Source organism: Exserohilum turcica, assembly GCF_000359705.1.
Source record: "Exserohilum turcica Et28A unplaced genomic scaffold SETTUscaffold_15, whole genome shotgun sequence".
NCBI lineage: Eukaryota > Fungi > Ascomycota > Dothideomycetes > Pleosporales > Pleosporaceae > Exserohilum > Exserohilum turcicum.
Genome location: NW_007359970.1, coordinates 363246 through 380320, shown reverse-complemented (window position 1 = coordinate 380320; position 17075 = coordinate 363246). Strand labels below are relative to the sequence as shown.

Sequence of the window (17075 nt, the reverse complement as noted above, 5' to 3'; positions counted from 1 at the left end):
AGGTACTTCCTCCGATCCGGCTCTGGGATTGGCTCAATACTTGGCGAAGTTGTAACATCGTTACAGAGACGTGTCTTGACTATCTGCTCTTATAGCTTATAGCTCCACAGCGCGCACGCTGCACGTCTTAAAACTTGCTGTAATTAGTTTCTTGTAAGGGATTTGTATATATTTAACAAAAATTACACCTATTCTAGAAAACTTGACGTTGGTGTTTTGTCTGCAGTGTCTAATATGATAATAAACTGATGTGATTCGGGTGATTGTGCCTAAGCCCGTAAGGTGCTGGCGGCTCGGTTCGTGCGGGGGTCTCGAAACGCTTGGTATCACTGGAGTGGAGTGTTCTGGTGCAGTTGAACAGGTTAGCTGTTGAATACGCTTCTTCTGTATGCCTCAAGTATTATAAATTCCATGAATTTGCTCAGCAACTATGTCTTGCAACACGGAACACCCAGTCGTACTTGGTATCAAGGACAAGATTCATCGCCCATGAGAAAGCCGTCCAAGTCACTCACACCCAACGTCCCCACTGTTCTCCGTCCAGTACCGAGACTATCTGCAGCCATGAAATCCCCCTTTTTCCAATTGACCCAGCTCGTGCTCACAATCCGCGTCTCGGGTTTTGGTCGGGCTGTCAGTCTGAGGCCTGTGCCTAGATTACACCGGAGGACCTTCATGTCGATTTTTCCGCCGCAGATGCTGCGTAGGATGTGAGTCACGGGACTGTTGTCATCGCCCCAGACACTGCCGTATGTGTTTTCGCCGGGGAAGAGGATGCGTGCTGTGAACTTGGTAAGGGGTGCGACATCTTTGGGGAACAGTGTTGATATGAGGTGAGCGAGAGCCGTGGGAGCATGGTTTGCGGTGGATTTGGAGAAGGGAGGAAATGCTATGGCTATGTTTGACGAGCGGCGCGACTCTCGCGGGAGTGGTACGCCCATGCGGAGCCGTGGACGGGACGAATTGACAGAGGCACCATGGCGGACAGGTCGTCTGGCCGAGGGGCCTGACGCTCGCAAAAAGCTCGTTGTAGGACCCGACGCCGGGGTGTTGAATGAATTTGCTGCGATGCTGCTGGATGGTGTTAAATGCTCCGTGTCGCTTGGATCGGAGGGCATGGGCTCTTCTTCCTGAGCAGCAGTATAATATCCAGAGATGTATACTCTCCGAGCTTGCTTCAGCAGGTAGGGATACTGGCTTTTGAGCACCACCACCCCGTACGGGTATGACACATAGAGTGACAGCCCTTCTCTACTCTCTCCATCGTCTTGAGGGACACCATCCGTATCGACTGAAGAGCGTGCCTGGAGAATATGTCTTCGTCTCCGTATACAATCGCTGAGCTCGTCTTTCACCAACCGAGAAGTCAATGACAAGGCCAATGGTGCTGGAAGTCCCAGCTTCTCCCCCTCGATATCATCAATGTTTCCACCGTCAATGGCGATGGTGGGGGGCTTCGCGACGGAAAGAAGGGAGGCATCGTGTCGGCGTCGTGCCAGCGGTACGAGGTTCGGTGGCAAGCCTGGGATTTCCGTCTTGCGGGCGCAGTCTCGCAGCCCGCTACCTCGACATGTAGTATATCCTGCACTAATGGTAATGGCGTATGGCTCAGCGAGCAAATAGTCGTAAATCTGACATCGTATCTCGGTGGGTAGGGATAAGAAGCCGCTGTAGGTGTTGCACGGGACGTCCATGTTGGGAAAGCAGGGGTTCGTCAAGGGCCTGCCTTGGGTGATTGGGTCGTATGTCGAGTGAAAAGAGCAGGGTAGAAGAGGCTGGTGTTGCACGCGATGTTCAGGCACGCGTTGTAGGTTGTTCGTGTGGATGCTTGTAGGTGGCTCTCTAGCTCGAGCGGCGAGTACCATGGAGAAACAGGACGCCGACAGAGCCTAGGGCAGCTGGAGAGGTTTCGTCTTAAAGCAGATGCGATGAGCGGTACACCAAGAAACGGCCAACTCAGACGGCGTTGGCGTGGACATGTCGTGTTGTCGAATCGGAAGTGTGGGGTGCGCGGCGGTGAAACAAGCAAGTGCCCTGCATGAGCGAGTCACGGTGGCGGGCCGCGAGCCTCACGCGACAAGGCGAGTCACTTCCCGAGGCACATGGCCGCACCGCCCAATCATGCCCCTACACCCGGTGCTGCTTCACGCCAAGCTGTCACAGCCGATGACTCTTTGTAGGCCGAGTGGAGTCGAGGGAATAGTCATCTTGACATTGCACGTGTCGTGTTGCTCGAGTGATGTTTACTTGTGAGCACCAACACCTAGCCTACCGCCCACGCCACTCTAATCGTCGTCGCTATCTTCTGCCCTCTGTTGCTCGGCCAACTTCTGTGCCTGCTCCCACTGCATCGCAAACTCTCTTAGCTGCCCCTCTCCTCCCCTGCTCGCGTCCACCACGTCTTTGGGCAGCTTGTGAGCGCTGTACTGCGGCGTCGTGAAGCCGTACGCCTCGGGGTCGTCTCTCCTTACCAGGCGGAACTCGGGCTGCCATAGCTCCTCGATGTCATCGTCATCTGAGCTGTCGTCTTCGTGTGCATCGCTCGCTACGGGAACAGCATCGCTCGTTTCTCCCGGTTGAGCTATCTGCAAACGCACACTCGTCTCCTCGGTCGGTGCTGTCTCGGGTACCTCCATGGTGAGCAGTTCCATCCACGAGAAGATTAGAGGATCTGTCCGTACGGCCCACGGATTAAAGTCCATTAGCCACACCTTGTCGTGGGGTGGCGGTACGTAGACGTCAAAGGTGAAGTTTGGGTCGGGAAAGGTATCGCGCAGCTTGGCGTCGAAGAAGGCCTGGATGGTGTCGCGTAACTTGTCCTGCATCTTGAACAAGAAATCAAAATGATTCAGGTCCCGCTGGCACAGCGCGATCAACCGCCGGTCGCGCACAAAACATCGAAACTCGACACTCGGGTTGAGAGTTATCCACTTTCGCAGAACGAGATGGTACGGTATCGCTGCGTCTGACGTCGTGGATCCATCGGCCGTGTCATCAAAGGCGTGGGCAAGGTCGTGCGTGACAAAGTCGCTGCTTTTCAACAGTAGGTAAATGTCGTTTGGCGTGCGGCATTCCATGCTGTTTGTTGCTGCTATCCAGGTTGCGTCCTTTGGCGCACTCCAGTTGAGCTTGGGTGCGACCTTGCCGCCCAGCTCCTCGATGGTGCGCTCAATGGCTTCGTGCGTGTCGCGCCACTCTGCGCTTGGGTCTACACTCTCCTCGGCCTCGTCGTCGTTGTTGTCGGCGCCCGAGAAGATGCCGCTGTCGTTGTCTGACCACGACGGATTGTCGTTCTCTTCGGGGGGCAGGACAATGCCGTCTGCGCGGAGGTATTCAAGGAAGGCGGGCGGAAGAGGCACGAGACGCGCTTTGGGCGTCACTGCGCGGTATCTAGTAGGGTTAGACTCGAGAATATTTCAAGGAAGGGCGGGACGACTGACTTTGGGTGCCAATTGTGGTATGAGCAATTCAAGATGTGCTGCTTGGTGACTGGGGGAAAGGGCAACTCTCTGTAGCCCATTTCCGCTGGGCCATCTCCGATGTTGTCGCCTGCTGTCTCCTGTGCGCTCATGGTGGTCGATGTATGGGCGCAAGCGAATATCCAAGACGGCTGTGAACGTGTATCGGGCAAGGTGGCGGCGCCATTGCTGTGTGAGTCTTCACATTCCACGGAAAGTTTTGGTGGGGCAGCTGTGATTCCGTCACTAGGCAAGCTCGGGCCTCGCCGCACCCCCGAAGTCTCCGCAAACCATCCCCCGACCGCGTCTCTGTCCTGCCCACCTGCACCACCTGCAACCCTATACGAGACGGTCAATCACCACCCCCAGAATACAGACCATGGCCGACAACGTGGGCCTCACTACCCCAAGAGGAAGTGGCACCTCTGGCTACGTGCAGAAAAACCGGTCGCTCCTCAGACCACGCGACAAGATGCAGCCATATCCAAAGGAATGGGACCAGGCCAAGCACCGCCCCAGACAGCCAGACGCCGAGATCCTCGAGCACGAAGCGAAGCGCGAAATCGAAGTCAAGGTCCTGGAGCTGCGCGACAAGCTCGAGGAAGAGGGCGTCGACGAGGATGAAATCGACGACCAGTGTGAGGGGCTGCGTCGCAAGCTGGACCAGGAACGCAAAGACGGCAAAGACATGGGCCCCAACGCAAAACGGCTCAAATCGCATCAGGTACACGACCTGGCCAAAGCCAAGATGGAAGAGAGCGAGAGGCTGCGCAAAGCGCTGGGCATCAGTGAAGACTACGAGGAAGGCAGCCACTGGAGGAAACAAGAGGAGAGAATGCGCGAGAGTCTTGCCAAGAGAGAGGCTGAAGATGAAGAGAAGCTGGACAAGGCCAAGGAGGCCCGGCGCTACCAGGAACATGATTCGGAATAAGGCCTTTGCCGCTTCGTTTTTCACCAAAGCACGCGTATATCTGCGGCATGCGAGATGCATTGGCGCCGGACTTCAAGTCTTGATCTAGCGGCTGTGGCTGCTGTCTGGCCACAACCCAAACCCAGTAATGCGCTAGTGTGGGAGGCCCAAATAGATGGTTGCAAGGGCCCACGATGCCAAATTCATGTAAAGGCTGGGCACGAGCAGGTCAGCCTATGCACTAGTCCACAGTCTGGATCTTCGGCTGATGTAAAACAGAAGACTGCCAGAATATCCACACGACAGTCGTCCTCCCCGCCCCTCGTTTGCCGCATTCCGACCAGCCAACATGTCTGTGGCGTTTGTCTGCTAATTGTGCATTGGTATTCGTGGTGTCTATGCGACGCCATGTCATACTCTATAACTCGAATCAGCTACCGCATGTCGTTCTTCACTATCAAGTCGACTGTTATGGATTGAAGGGGACCCACCAGCCTAATGCAGGAACCCTCAATACCATGTCAATTCTTCCATCTATGGCCCGGTCGTCCTCCACTGCCGATGCACAGCCAGGATGGTGTGTGATGGCAGGGGTCAATCGTGGAGCTGTTGCGCAACTCATCCAAGTATGGTTCAAGGTGATTTCCGGAATCCGTTCATGTTGCCGGAAAGTCGGAATCCATTTGTCTTGGCCTGACCTCGGATGTCTCGAGCCAGGGCCTTTCCATGTACGAAACATTGCAATGCTACACGTAGTAAATACCTGGTATGTGAATACTCGAGAGCTTGTCGACGATTATCCTTTGTCTGTAGCGCCCTGCTCAGCCCATGTTGCTCGTGTGGGCGACGGGCGGGGCGTGCCCAGACATTGGGTGTAAGACACGTGGGGGGTCTGACTGGCCAGTATCTAACGAGGACGCCGGGCTTGATTGGGCCTAGGGGCGTGCAGTAGACCAACTTGGCCCTTGGAGGCACAACGCCGACCTTTTCCAAGAGCACCAACTGATGGGTTCGTGAAACGCCTTGCCGTCTCCAATGCGGGTGTCGTATCCTGTAACTTTTCGCCCAAGCCCATAGCGTACCGCCAACTCCACATGCACGCCTCTCTCCGCCCCATTGGCTGTGACATCAACACCACCGTTCCGGCATCTTGGACGTATAAACAGGGTCCCTCCGCTTTTGCAGGCTCAATCCTGCATTCCGTAGCACTGTCACAGCACGTTTTAGTGCTCTGATTGCCACCATGGTCCGGCCTGTCGCCGTCGTTCGGGAAACATGGCACATATACACGCCCTTGGAGCGCCGTAACATCGCCATCTACATCGCCGGCATCATGATGTACAAGTTTGGGCTCGAGGCTTTCAACGGATCCGTCATCGCGCTCGCCACGAATCGATACGACGAACTTGAAAAAAAGACGCACATTTCCATCACCTTCCAACGAGTCGGGGTTCTGACAGGGCTCAACCAGGCCTTTCAATGCATAGGATCCATCTTAATTGCACCACTGATCAAGCGGTACCCGACCAAGAACGTGCTGGCCTGTGCGATACTTATATTTGCATTCACGAGTAGTCTTTTGCTCATACTGGATGCTGCCACTGGTGGCAAGTTTGTGCCACGCGGATGGCCCAAGGACGACTTTAGCTACTACGGCGATTACAACACGGACGCCATGATACCCATATGTAAGTAGATGCAATGCAGCAGCCAAATGAGCGCCTCGATGCTCAAGTGCCATCTACACTTGCTGACTACCATAGTCTGTGTTTGCGGCATAGTCTACGGCATGGTGGAACTGATCCGACGCGTTATACCCCGAGACCTCGTAGGCGGCAATGTCCAGAAGCTCCGCCGGATGGACGCATTGGTGCATATATTCTACGAAACGAGTGGAACAGCCGGTGCTTTCTGTACGGCCCTTGCCCTGATTCCTCGCTTCGGCAACAACTTTAGCTTCATCATCACGCCCATCTTCTTTGCGGCCGCATCGATACTTTGGTACTTCATCCACGAGGACAGCATACCGAAAGAGTGCAGGGCTTTGGTCTCGGAGGGCCAGCCTAATTACGTCAAGGCCGTTGTAAGCGGCTTCTCCCTTTTCTTCGAGTCTGTTGGAACCGGCGCTCAAATCATCTTCACGCATCGCAAGTTCATCTGGCTGCTGCCTGGATATGCTGTTGCGCTTTATGCCCACCGGTACTTGGAAAACGCCATTGCGCCTGCAGTGGCGCGGCGATACTTTGGCAACTCGGCCTGGTCGCAAATTATTGTTGGTGGATCCAACTTTGGAGAGCTATTGGGAGCTCTGTTCGTCTTCATGTTTACAAACTTGGTGCAGACGCCCATACCATGGCTCCGAATCGACGCGCTCGCTCTCCTCATTGTGTGGTATCTGCCCTTCTGGCGCCCGCCGCAGAACGACGTGGCTCAAGCCTGGATTGTGGGAGCGACCTTCTTGCCCATCAGCTTCGGATGGGCAGCGGGCGACGTGTCGCTAGCGGCTTATATCCAAGCATCACTTGCCCGGATCGAGTCCAAGACGCAAAACGTGTCAGCACTAGGAGCAGTCATGGCATTCCTCTACAGCACGTACATTGTTACGTATGCCATTGCCTCGGCATCGCTCGGAACGTATATTGACCGCATATCCGATCGCAACAACGAGGAGATTCACGGGGCCATCTTGAACGTGGCTGGCGTGCAGTTTACCATTATATCGGCGCTGGTTCTAGCCAGCACATTTGTGCCAAAGGGCGCATTCGCTCTGAACCCGAAGATGCTCAGCGAAGAGGAGTTGGATACCGATATAGAGGACGAGGACCTAGAGTACGTGCCCGGGGCTCATGCGAAGACAAAAGAGAGCCTTGAGAGCTCTGAAATGGTCAGCAGGATGAACAGCTCGACGTAGCGTGCAGGGCTGTCCAAGGCGTACATGCACTAGCGGAAATTGATAGTTCGTTTTTTGCCAGTGTGTGCATCTGATATGAAAGCGCTGGGCGGACATAGTACTGACTCCCGATAGATAAGAGCCCCCACCCGCAGGCGCAGGCATGTTGATGGCAACATCAACATGGTCAACGGCTTACGGCATGTTATACGGGACGCTCCGGCTCTGTCTGACATGTGGTGATGACAAGCAAGAGGTCGACGGCAGGGATGCTAAAACGGCTCCATGGGCATCGAGCAGAGGCGGCACACGTGCGATGATGCTCGACGCCCATTGCTCGCGGGGATCACGTCCAAGGCGTGAAAGCAGCAGATCTCCCCGCAGCGGCGCATGGCGGAGCTCGATGCCTGGCACCCACGGCGGAGGCTCGTCGATGTCGCGCTGTGTGTGTGCATCGCCAACACTTCCCCTTCCCCCAGCACTCGGCGCTCTTTGTCTTGAGACAGGGGCGTCGACCGTCACGCATCCATGGCTTGGCGCCCATGTGCTCACGCGGCGCCGCGTGGTTGGCTGCCGCCCGCGCTGCCCACCTCCACCTCCACATCCCCCCAGCCAAAGCTTCACTTCCCCCCCCCCCAGTCCTCCACTGTCGCTGCATCCCCATTTGCTTTTGTCGCATCATGCGCAAGCATGGCGCGCGGGACTGGTTCCAGATCGCCCAGCGCCCGACCCGCACACTGAGGCCAACGCCCATCCGTCCACTCGCACAAGCTCCCCGTTACCCGCCTGCAACTCTGACACTGACACTGACACTGCCACTGCCACCGCCCGGCCTACATACCCAACGCTGCTCACCACGCCCAAGTCCCTCAGTCCCGTGGCTTCGCTCCGTGTCCATTTTTCCGACGTTTGCGCACGTCTCTTTGCTGACGACACGTCTCTGGCCCAGCACCGTCTATTTGTCATATCCCTTGGGCAGGCGCCTAGTTCGACGCATCCAGCTATTAGTGTATCCATGTTAGCCGCACCCATCCTCTGATATCTAATATAGGCCTTGGTTGGCGGGACAATCTTCGTACCCTCTCGCAAAGCCCACAAGGCCGTCTATCCGCTCTGCCATTGTGCCAACTGGAATAAATAATGCAGCCTTATCCACAGCCAGCCATGCCGCCGGTTAGCGACCGAAATGAGGGCGGACATCGGGGGCCGCTGAGTAGGACTTGGCCACAGATATTCAAAAAGAGAAGACGATATAGTCCGGTTAGAGAGAGCGCACAGCAACATCACCACCAAAATGTACAGCCCGTGCAGCCGCCACCACCACCGCCGCAGCAAATACAACCAGTCCAAATACCCATACATGATGTACCGCCAGTCAGAACCCCGTCCACAACGACGCCATCCATTGCTTCGCCTGCCGCTTCTTCCATCAGGTCATCGTCCATCACCGCAGGTTCAGCGAGCACTATGTTATTAATATCCCACGCCTCGTCCGCACCGCCAAACAAAGTCGCCATCGCCAGAAGAAGCAGCAGCATTGCCCCTGCTGATCGCAATGGTACGCAAAAGTCCCGTGACCACGTCAATCCCACAACCTTTCTAACACGTCACAGGAGCCGGCGGCGTAACCACCCCGCAAGCCGACCTGCTCGCCTCCAAATCAAACTACGAACTGATTTCCTCGGGCCAGCACCTAGAAATGGGCTTGCACTTTAGCGCCGCCATGGCCACGGGCGTCATGATGAAGCGCGCGACGCACCGCGCCGCCGAGCAGGCCCGCCGCGACCGCATGAAAAACGCAATGGTCGATCTCGCAGAGTTCCTGCTCGACGGCGAAGTCACCTTTGGCAGCGGAACCACGTGCTTTGTCGTCATGCGCGGCAGCCCCGATGACGACGCTGCTGCTGCTGCTGCCGACAAGAGCAGCATCACTAGTAGTAGTGGTGACGCCGAGAAAACCGCAAAATCAAGTGTTGCCGGCGAAAAGAAAACCGTGAATAAAGCGCGATTAATCGAAATGGCCCTCGAGAAAATGAAGGCCCAGGAGAAGGAAATCGAGAGGTTGAGGCTGGAGGTGGAGATGCTGAGGGCTGGCGAGGCCGAGCCCGAGCAAGAGGGAGATACAATGGATGTTTCGGCTTGACCCCCTTTTTTTTCTCTTGTCTTTCTTCAGCTTCTTTCACTATCTACCACTTTTCTTCTTTCTATCTATTCTGGCATTGTATTGTATTGTATTTTCTTCTTCTTTTTTTTGGGAGGGGGGAGGGGAGGTTTCGTGACTCGGGATTTCGTGCATAACCCTGTTTTGTATCAGTGATATCCAACATTCTACAGTACATATACACATATATCCAACTTCTTCTTCTTCTTCTTCTTCGTCCCATCAATTCACATCCAGAAACGCTTTCTCTTTTTTTTTCCAAAATATCTCATTTTCCACATTCAATTTCATTTTTGTATGTACAATCATGGCAATTTGCTGTTCAACCATGCTCCTCTCATCTCTTCCATTTTCTCCTCCATCCCTCTCGTCACGCCGACACGCCATTTTTCTCGCTCCCATCACTGCCAAGCACATACCGCACGCTCTTCTCCGCATCCACACTGCCCTCCTCGACGCTCTCCGCCCGCTCTTCATCCGTCTCCTGCGCGTTGACGCGCCCCGTGTCGCCGGCGTGGCCCTGCGTCTGGATACGCAAAAAGGGAACAAGAAAGATACCCGGGAACGCGACTGCAGCTGCACACCAGAAGACGGCGGCGTAGGGCTCCACGGCGTTGTTAGCGTAGTAACCGGATTTCGCGGGGCTCTTTTGCACGGCGTCGAAGATGGCGGTTGCGATGCCAAATGTGATTGCGGTGCAGAGGCGCGAAACGGTTTGCAGGAGTGAGCCCGCCATGGATTGCTTGTTGCGTGGCATCGACGAGATGACGTACATCTATTCCACGTCAATGTCATGGTAGAAAGGGGGGGGGGAGAGTGTGTGGAGACTTACATTCGCAACGATATACTGGGTATCGATGCCCACGACACACAGGCAAAACGCCGGGAACGAAAACGCCCAGTAGGAATCGCCTTTTCGCTGTACGGCGGCAAGGACACAGGCTGCTGTTAGTGTGATTGTGCCGACACCGACAATCAGCTTGTTGGAGACTTTGTGCTGGATCAGGGCTACAATGGCGTTGGTGGTGACGCCCATGACGACCATGGGGAGGAGGTGCACGCCCGTCATCAGCGCGCTGTAGCCGAGCTGTGTCTGGAAATACAGTGCGATCCAGAAGTACAAGACCGGGAAGGCGAGACAGCTGAAGCTGAGGATGGCGATGAGCTGTTGTATCGCGTAGTGTGAGTATGCAGATCGGGATGCATGCGTGTATGTATGTATGTAGATTGTAGGAGGAACTTACGAGAGAAAAGTCGCGGTCATACCAGATCTTCATGTCGATCATCGAGTATGGATACTTGAATTCCCAGACGACAAATGCAATGATGAGAAGGGCGCCTAGGATCAGTAGAACGAGAACATAGGGCGTCTTCCAGCCCTCTCGTGCGGTGCCACCGAGACTGTCAGATGTTAGCCTGGGCCACGACGAGCGTGACTCTGGAGCTATACCTTAGTGCAGCACAGAACATGCCGATGCCAAAGATGGTCAGCGCAGTGCCCGGCAAGTCGAGCTTCTTGATGGTCTCTGCATTCAGCGATTGCTTTGGCGTCGTGTCTCTGGGGACCGTGAAGATGGCCACAATGCTCGTAACCAGGTACACGATCGCCAGCAGGTAGAAGGCAGCTCTCCAGCTAAAGACCTGAGTAAAGAGACCCGAGAGAATGGTTCCGAACACAAAACCCATGGGGTTTCCCGCACTGAAGCAACCAAACACCCTGTTCTTCCGCTTGCTGGGCTTCTCGTAGATGACGCCCAGCATACCTTGAGCGGGCGGCACAGCGGAGGCCGAAAAGATGCCTAGAACACCACACAGAATGTCGAGCGTGATGCCATTTTTCGAGAAACCGGCTCCCAGGCTGAAGACGGCAAAGAGAAACATGGAGCCGATGAACATGGATTTTCGGCCAAACAGATCAGCCACGCTGCCGAAGAAAAGCAGCAGTGCTCCTGCAGTGAGACTGTACAAAAAAATCAGCTCAGGCATCTTTCTCACTCCAAAGACATTCTCACGATGTTGAGGCATTCATCCATGTCGTCTCGGCATTGGTCATGTGCAAATCACGTGCTGCAAACGAGCTCATGACGGTGATGGCGCCCTGCAAAAAGCTCGTCATGGCGACCGCCATGGTCACCGACGCGACGAACAGACATTCCTGGAAGAGCGATGCAAAGCATTCAGGCCGGTCGTTGGGATCCTTTTCCGTTATTATTGGCTGCGTATGTGTAATAGTGCCGAGCTCGGCATCTGGATTATCAGTCGCCATGTGTCGCAGGCCTGTCGCGTGATGGCTATGAGGGACAAAAAAGAAACCAAAAACAAGAAAAAAAGCAGGTCAGACTGCAGTCATGATGGTGTGCAAAGAGGAAAGAGATAAAAAAAAAGATATACGACGGAAAAAGAGATAGCCTTGACTAACAAAAAGTCACTTCTGGAAAGCGTACGTCGATCTGATAATACGCCATGTCACAAATCGTGGAATTATTCAGCGCGCGGAACTATTCCCTTCTCCCAGGCTCGTTTGGGCACATCAAACGGTTGGTTATACCGGAATTGGATCGATAATGTGCCGCCCGAGTATAACACCGACGCACATAAGAGACTAGTCTTGACCGTGGTCTTTTGACGGCAGTTGTGACTGGTCTGTGGAGCATTTTGGTGCCATGTGTCAAGAGAGAAGACATGCAGATGTGTCGCATAAATGCTCGAGTCTATGTGGTTGCAAATGCCGTGTATTCGCTGGGTTCCATCACGCGCTAGCAGGTGTTACTCCGGTCGGAGGCGTGAGAGGAACCGGTGTCATTTAGGGAACGCACGTACGTTCATTCATAACTTGATCACTCTCCACTCACCTAGGTCCATGCGGCTTAGCTGGCCTCCCAACGGACCCTGAATCTCGGTTCCATTGGCCCAGAGTTTCCTGCCCGCCCAGTGTTCTATAAAGCCATCCGGGCCAGATACGATGATCAGCCGCGAACCGGCCTCTTCCATCTTTCGCCTAGTCCTCTTATCTATCTCGCTGGGTTGGATGAATGTCTTTTCCTCGTCGACGTAGTAGTTGACCGTGAGGCCTCTGGTGGCGGCCTCGCTGCGCCTTTTGAGTGCGTCCAACTCGGCGACAATGATGCCTTTGTCCGTGGCGCTGGCCTGTTCGACGAGCGGTGTTTGCGCACTGGGGCCGAATATACTCTTCCACCACCCTTTGCGATCCTGGGGATTACTCTCGTATCTGCTGTCGTCGCTGACGCCGCCCATGCACTCTTCACGCCGCCGGTTTGCCCATAGTATGTGCATCTTGCTTCCGGTGCGTCTTCCCAGTGCTTGGGCGACTTGCATGGCAGGCGCTATGCCTGTCCCGCCCGCGATAAATATAACCTCGATGATGTCGCGGGGAAGCTTGAGCTCGGTGTTGGGGCCTCGCAGCTCAATGGTTGATTGCTCCGGGAGACGGTGCAGATAGGTCGACACCTCGCCGCCCGTCTCCTGGCGTATAAGCAATCTCATGTACTCGGGCTCATGGTTGCCCTTTGTCCTGGTTTCAGCGGCTGGAGGGAGGGGCGTGTATGCGCGGGCGATCTGCAGTTGCGGCTGCTTGATCTGCACGCTCCAAACGCTGCGTTTCGACACTTCTCTGAGGCTCTCGGCGTCGGACACGCCATTGCTGTTGCGCAGGGTGAAGATGGCACTGGTGGACGAGACGGGCTGCTTGTCCACGAGTGTGTAGGGCGTAAAGGTGTGGGGGTTCAAGGTGGCATCGGATGGATCTGGGGGCTTTGCCAGTCGATATGCCGCGCCGCCTAGCGCCGAGGATCCCAGGACAATCAACGGGCCTGCTCTTCGCTTAAGCCAGGCCATGGTTTTGGGTGGACGGGACGCTCGGCTGGCCCTGGGAGAGGAGGTCGACGTGTCGGGCGCTGTGAGAAACTCTTGGTGGTGATGGGGGCCCGGGCGTGCCACCACCCGCTCGACTCAGGCGCGGCGGTACCATGGGCAAAATGCTAATCGATAAGAAAAACTCCAGTGCCAGTGCTAGCGACTTATTTCCCGAGTCCGAATGGATATCCCGGCGGGTGATTCTGGGCGTCCAGTTCCAGTCGACGGCGGGGGCGCCAGGAAGGAGGTGGCAACAGGCCTGTTTCAGCCGTGCGGGCGGAATGGTGCAGGCACAGGCGCAGGCTGCAACCACCGCAGCCCGTGGCCGTGGCTTCCTTCCCGTTCAGGGCCACGGGCGCCTTCCTGGCGTCGGGTGCGCCCTCTAACGCTTTCGGGCACAAGACCCTGCATATGACCCCCAGGCCCGGTGGCGTCCCATCACATCGCTATCATTCACCGACCTTCTTTCTCTCTCTTGCCTTGCCCTTCTCTCCAACGCCCACCTTCTACTCGACTGCGCAGGTGCATCGTCCATCACAGCCGCGTGCAGACCCCCAAGGTGGCCTCTCGGCACCATTTCGACCCACTGCGGCGATTCTCCGGAGTTATCGCGGGATAACACCCTCAGCCCTATCAACAATCCATCGAGCTTTTCAAAAAGAGGCGACGCAGCAGCGAGCCGCATCCACACGGGAACACGGACATCAGCACTTCCCAGGGCATCCCACCGGTATACAAAACCTATTCTACTCTCCCGAGTGTTCCGGGCCGTGCACGTGACAGACAGCCATGGCACCCGCGATTCTGACTCAGCGCCCCAGAATATTGTTCCTCGACGCCTACGATTCATTTTCCAACAACATCGTTGCTCTGGTCAAGCAGAATGTGGACGCGGACGTCATCAAAATGTTCATCGATGATCCAAACCTCACAAAGGCGAACGAGGAGGGTGAGTCGGCCTTTGTGCAGTATCTGCGGACCTTTGACGGTGTGATTGCTGGACCTGGACCTGGCTGGGCAAAATGCGACCAAGATGTTGGATTGATGACAGACCTCTGGAAACTTCGAGATGAGCAACTCCTTCCTGTGCTTGGTATCTGCTTGGGCTTCCAGTCCCTGTGCCTTGCGTTTGGGGCCGATACTGTACGACTCGATGAACCCAAGCATGGCATTATCACAACCGTCCTACACAACGGCCAGTCCATCTTTCGGGGCGTCGAGCGTCTCTTGGCCACCCAGTATCACTCCCTACACATCAAGCTTGGCCACTCCATTCAAAGCAAGCGCGCTGTACGATATCCCACGCAGCTCTGGGAGCCCACCGAGACTTGCCCCGAACTCGAGCCACTGGCGTGGGACTTTGACAGTGAACGCAACGGCGCTGTACTCATGGGCGTCAAGCATATACAGAAACCCTTCTGGGGCGTCCAATTTCACCCCGAATCGATTTGCACGAATGAAGAAGGAAAACACATTGTCCAGAATTGGTGGGAAGACGCTCAGGCCTGGAACCGAAAGCGCATGTTCCGCAATATTCCCAAGCACACTCTGTTGCCAAACACGCCGTCTTCCCCAATGACATTTGAGGATTTCCGACGAGAGCTTGGCTTCCACGCCACAAAACAGAACAAATACTCATCTGCAGGGTTTGCGGCAAGCCTTGACAGTGACACTATCACGCCTCTTGAGCTAGCTTCGCTGATTGCACATGGCGATGGGCAATCACTGCCAGACCTGGCTCCTACCACCGTTCACTGCGCGACTACAGGGAGCGGAAGGCTCACAGTTGCGGATGTCTGTGAGCTTTTCGAACTAACGCGGGGCGAGGCGCTGGTGCTTGAATCCGGCCTACAGACAAACTTGGTGCCCATGGCTGTAGGCACTGGCCGATACAGCATCATCGGCTTTGTCATCCCTGAAGAAACCCTCCGCCTACACTACTATGCCGGATCCCGGAGGATGGAACTAAGAGATGGCAAGGACCAAGTACACACCGATTGGACCGTGAACGACCCGTGGCCGTATGTGAGAGAAGTCATGAAAGGCCTCCAGCCCACGACACCTCCACAAGGAACGACATGGGCACCTTTCTGGGGAGGACTCATGGGGTATGCATCGTACGAGGCTGGTCTGGAAACCATTGGTGTTCATGGCCATGATGAGGCCTCCTATCCGGACATTTGCTTTGCGTACATTACGCGGAGCATTGTGTTCGATCATCAGATCAAGAAGATTTACGTTCAAAGCATTCGCGGTGCTTTTGACGAAGAATGGGTTGCACAGGCAACGGAAAGAATTTATGACCACGCTGGTGTGAAATCACGGGAAAGCACACCGGGCTCGACGGTCGTAGCAGAAGTGGACCCGTTTGAAGCACACGGTACGATGAACCAGTACATCGAATCATGCCAACAGATCAAGGCTGTTGAGAACGAATACTGCGACAAGGTTCGTGCCTGTCAGGAGGCTATAGCAGACGGGCAGAGCTATGAACTCTGCCTTACCACGCGTAACGAAGTTCGTGCTCGCAAACCGACAGCCTGTAGAATCTCGCGTTCAGAGGACAATGAACATTCCTGGAACCTCTACAAGCGTTTGGCCAGTCAGAACCCCGCGCCTTTCAGCGCATACATGCGGATTCACAACGTGCACGTCCTGAGTTCATCACCGGAAAGGTATATTAGTTGGGACAGGTCACAAACTGCGCAATGCCGGCCTATCAAAGGCACAGTGCAGAAGAAACCGGGTGTCACGGCGGAAATGGCCCACGAGATTCTTTCTTCATCCAAGGAGCGGGCAGAGAATCTCATGATTGTCGACCTCACCCGACACCAACTGCATGGTGTATACGGCTCAGAGAATGTCCGTGTCACTCAGCTCATGGAGGTTGAAGAGTACGAAACACTTTGGCAACTAGTTTCGGTCGTTGACGCAGTACCTCGCGGCATCAACAAGCCAACCACCGCTGAGGCCTGGCAAGAGCCCGTGGGATACGCATCTAAGAAGCCCATGAAGCAGTCTGTTCCATACCTCGGTTTCGAGGCATTTGTCGAGAGTCTCCCGGCAGGAAGTATGACTGGTGCACCCAAGAAGCGATCATGCGAGATTCTCCAGAACGTTGAGAACGGGGTGAGAAGGGGCCTGTACTCTGGCGTTCTCGGTTACCTCGATGTTGGAGGTGGTGGCGATTTCAGTGTTGTCATACGGACGGCTGTCAAGATTGACGACGATGAACTGCAAACCGACGACAAGGAGGATGTCTGGCGCCTCGGCGCTGGCGGAGCCGTCACAAGCCAGAGCACTCCAGAAGGCGAATACGAAGAGATGATTGCCAAGTTTGGAAGCACGAACCGGGCCTTTTTGCCTCTTCCCCCACCAAAGGCAAAGGCCAAAGGTCGGAGGGTTGAAATCATTGAGCCTGACGACCCTGAATTTGCCGAATTGCTTGCAAGTATGAGGGGCGGGGAAGAGCTGACGCTGGATGATGCGCAGATCATGCTGAGAGCTGTTGAGCGCGAGCTTAGGAGGAGAACTGATGAGGGCGAGGGCAACAATGCTACAGAAACGGAGTAAATGGTTCACAGGAGTTGGGTTATGTTGGAGTTACTGAGCTTAACCTTGATACCATCTTTCGTCTTAGAGATAGACATTCTGGTTTCAACACCAATACAGTTGTTCATTAGGCAGTTAAGAACAGGCCAAGAAGTTTTTGGAATCACGTATCTTAATTGTTCCTCCTAGATGGACACATGGGGTCATGAGCATATGGTGGCTGACTAAGCC

The 17075-nt window shown here is 55.1% G+C and overlaps 8 protein-coding genes across 8 annotated transcripts; 4 read left to right on the top strand and 4 right to left on the bottom strand.

Annotated features, from left to right (window-relative positions):
- Positions 1-467: 467 nt before the first annotated feature.
- SETTUDRAFT_160343 (uncharacterized protein) lies at positions 468-1694 on the bottom strand (the record flags this gene model as incomplete). The annotated part of the gene is made up of 1 exon (XM_008025683.1): positions 468-1694. One exon carries the CDS (start codon positions 1692-1694, stop codon positions 468-470), a length of 1227 nt encoding a protein of 408 aa, XP_008023874.1.
- A 591-nt stretch (positions 1695-2285) lies between these two features.
- Positions 2286-3520, bottom strand: SETTUDRAFT_160342 (uncharacterized protein; the record flags this gene model as incomplete). The annotated part of the gene is made up of 2 exons (XM_008025682.1): positions 2286-3390; positions 3441-3520. The coding sequence occupies 2 exons, from the start codon at positions 3518-3520 to the stop codon at positions 2286-2288; spliced, it is 1185 nt and encodes a 394-aa protein (XP_008023873.1).
- Positions 3521-3837: 317 nt separating this feature from the next.
- Positions 3838-4855, top strand: SETTUDRAFT_183899 (uncharacterized protein; the record flags this gene model as incomplete). The annotated part of the gene is made up of 2 exons (XM_008025681.1): positions 3838-4596; positions 4648-4855. One exon carries the CDS (start codon positions 3838-3840, stop codon positions 4387-4389), a length of 552 nt encoding a protein of 183 aa, XP_008023872.1. The 3' UTR covers positions 4390-4596; positions 4648-4855.
- A 756-nt stretch (positions 4856-5611) lies between these two features.
- SETTUDRAFT_129294 (uncharacterized protein) lies at positions 5612-7314 on the top strand (the record flags this gene model as incomplete). Its single annotated transcript, XM_008025680.1, has 2 exons — positions 5612-6056; positions 6132-7314. 2 exons carry the CDS (start codon positions 5612-5614, stop codon positions 7277-7279), a joined length of 1593 nt encoding a protein of 530 aa, XP_008023871.1. The 3' UTR covers positions 7280-7314.
- A 1411-nt stretch (positions 7315-8725) lies between these two features.
- On the top strand, positions 8726-9401 carry SETTUDRAFT_38504 (uncharacterized protein; the record flags this gene model as incomplete). The annotated part of the gene is made up of 2 exons (XM_008025556.1): positions 8726-8816; positions 8872-9401. 2 exons carry the CDS (start codon positions 8726-8728, stop codon positions 9399-9401), a joined length of 621 nt encoding a protein of 206 aa, XP_008023747.1.
- A 388-nt stretch (positions 9402-9789) lies between these two features.
- Positions 9790-11547, bottom strand: SETTUDRAFT_149031 (uncharacterized protein; the record flags this gene model as incomplete). Its single annotated transcript, XM_008025679.1, has 5 exons — positions 9790-10194; positions 10252-10584; positions 10664-10820; positions 10870-11379; positions 11432-11547. The coding sequence occupies 5 exons, from the start codon at positions 11545-11547 to the stop codon at positions 9790-9792; spliced, it is 1521 nt and encodes a 506-aa protein (XP_008023870.1).
- A 634-nt stretch (positions 11548-12181) lies between these two features.
- SETTUDRAFT_168352 (uncharacterized protein) lies at positions 12182-13448 on the bottom strand. The gene has a single exon (XM_008025678.1). The coding sequence runs from the start codon at positions 13272-13274 to the stop codon at positions 12246-12248; it is 1029 nt and encodes a 342-aa protein (XP_008023869.1). The 5' UTR covers positions 13275-13448; the 3' UTR covers positions 12182-12245.
- Positions 13449-14035: 587 nt separating this feature from the next.
- SETTUDRAFT_168351 (uncharacterized protein) lies at positions 14036-16967 on the top strand. The gene has a single exon (XM_008025677.1). The coding sequence runs from the start codon at positions 14082-14084 to the stop codon at positions 16863-16865; it is 2784 nt and encodes a 927-aa protein (XP_008023868.1). The 5' UTR covers positions 14036-14081; the 3' UTR covers positions 16866-16967.
- Positions 16968-17075: the final 108 nt, after the last annotated feature.

Coding starts and splice junctions, on each gene's coding strand:
- SETTUDRAFT_168352 (XM_008025678.1), bottom strand. CDS start 13,274: ATGGCCTGGCTTAAGCGAAGAGCAGGCCCGTTGATTGTCCTGGGATCC.
- SETTUDRAFT_168351 (XM_008025677.1), top strand. CDS start 14,082: ATGGCACCCGCGATTCTGACTCAGCGCCCCAGAATATTGTTCCTCGAC.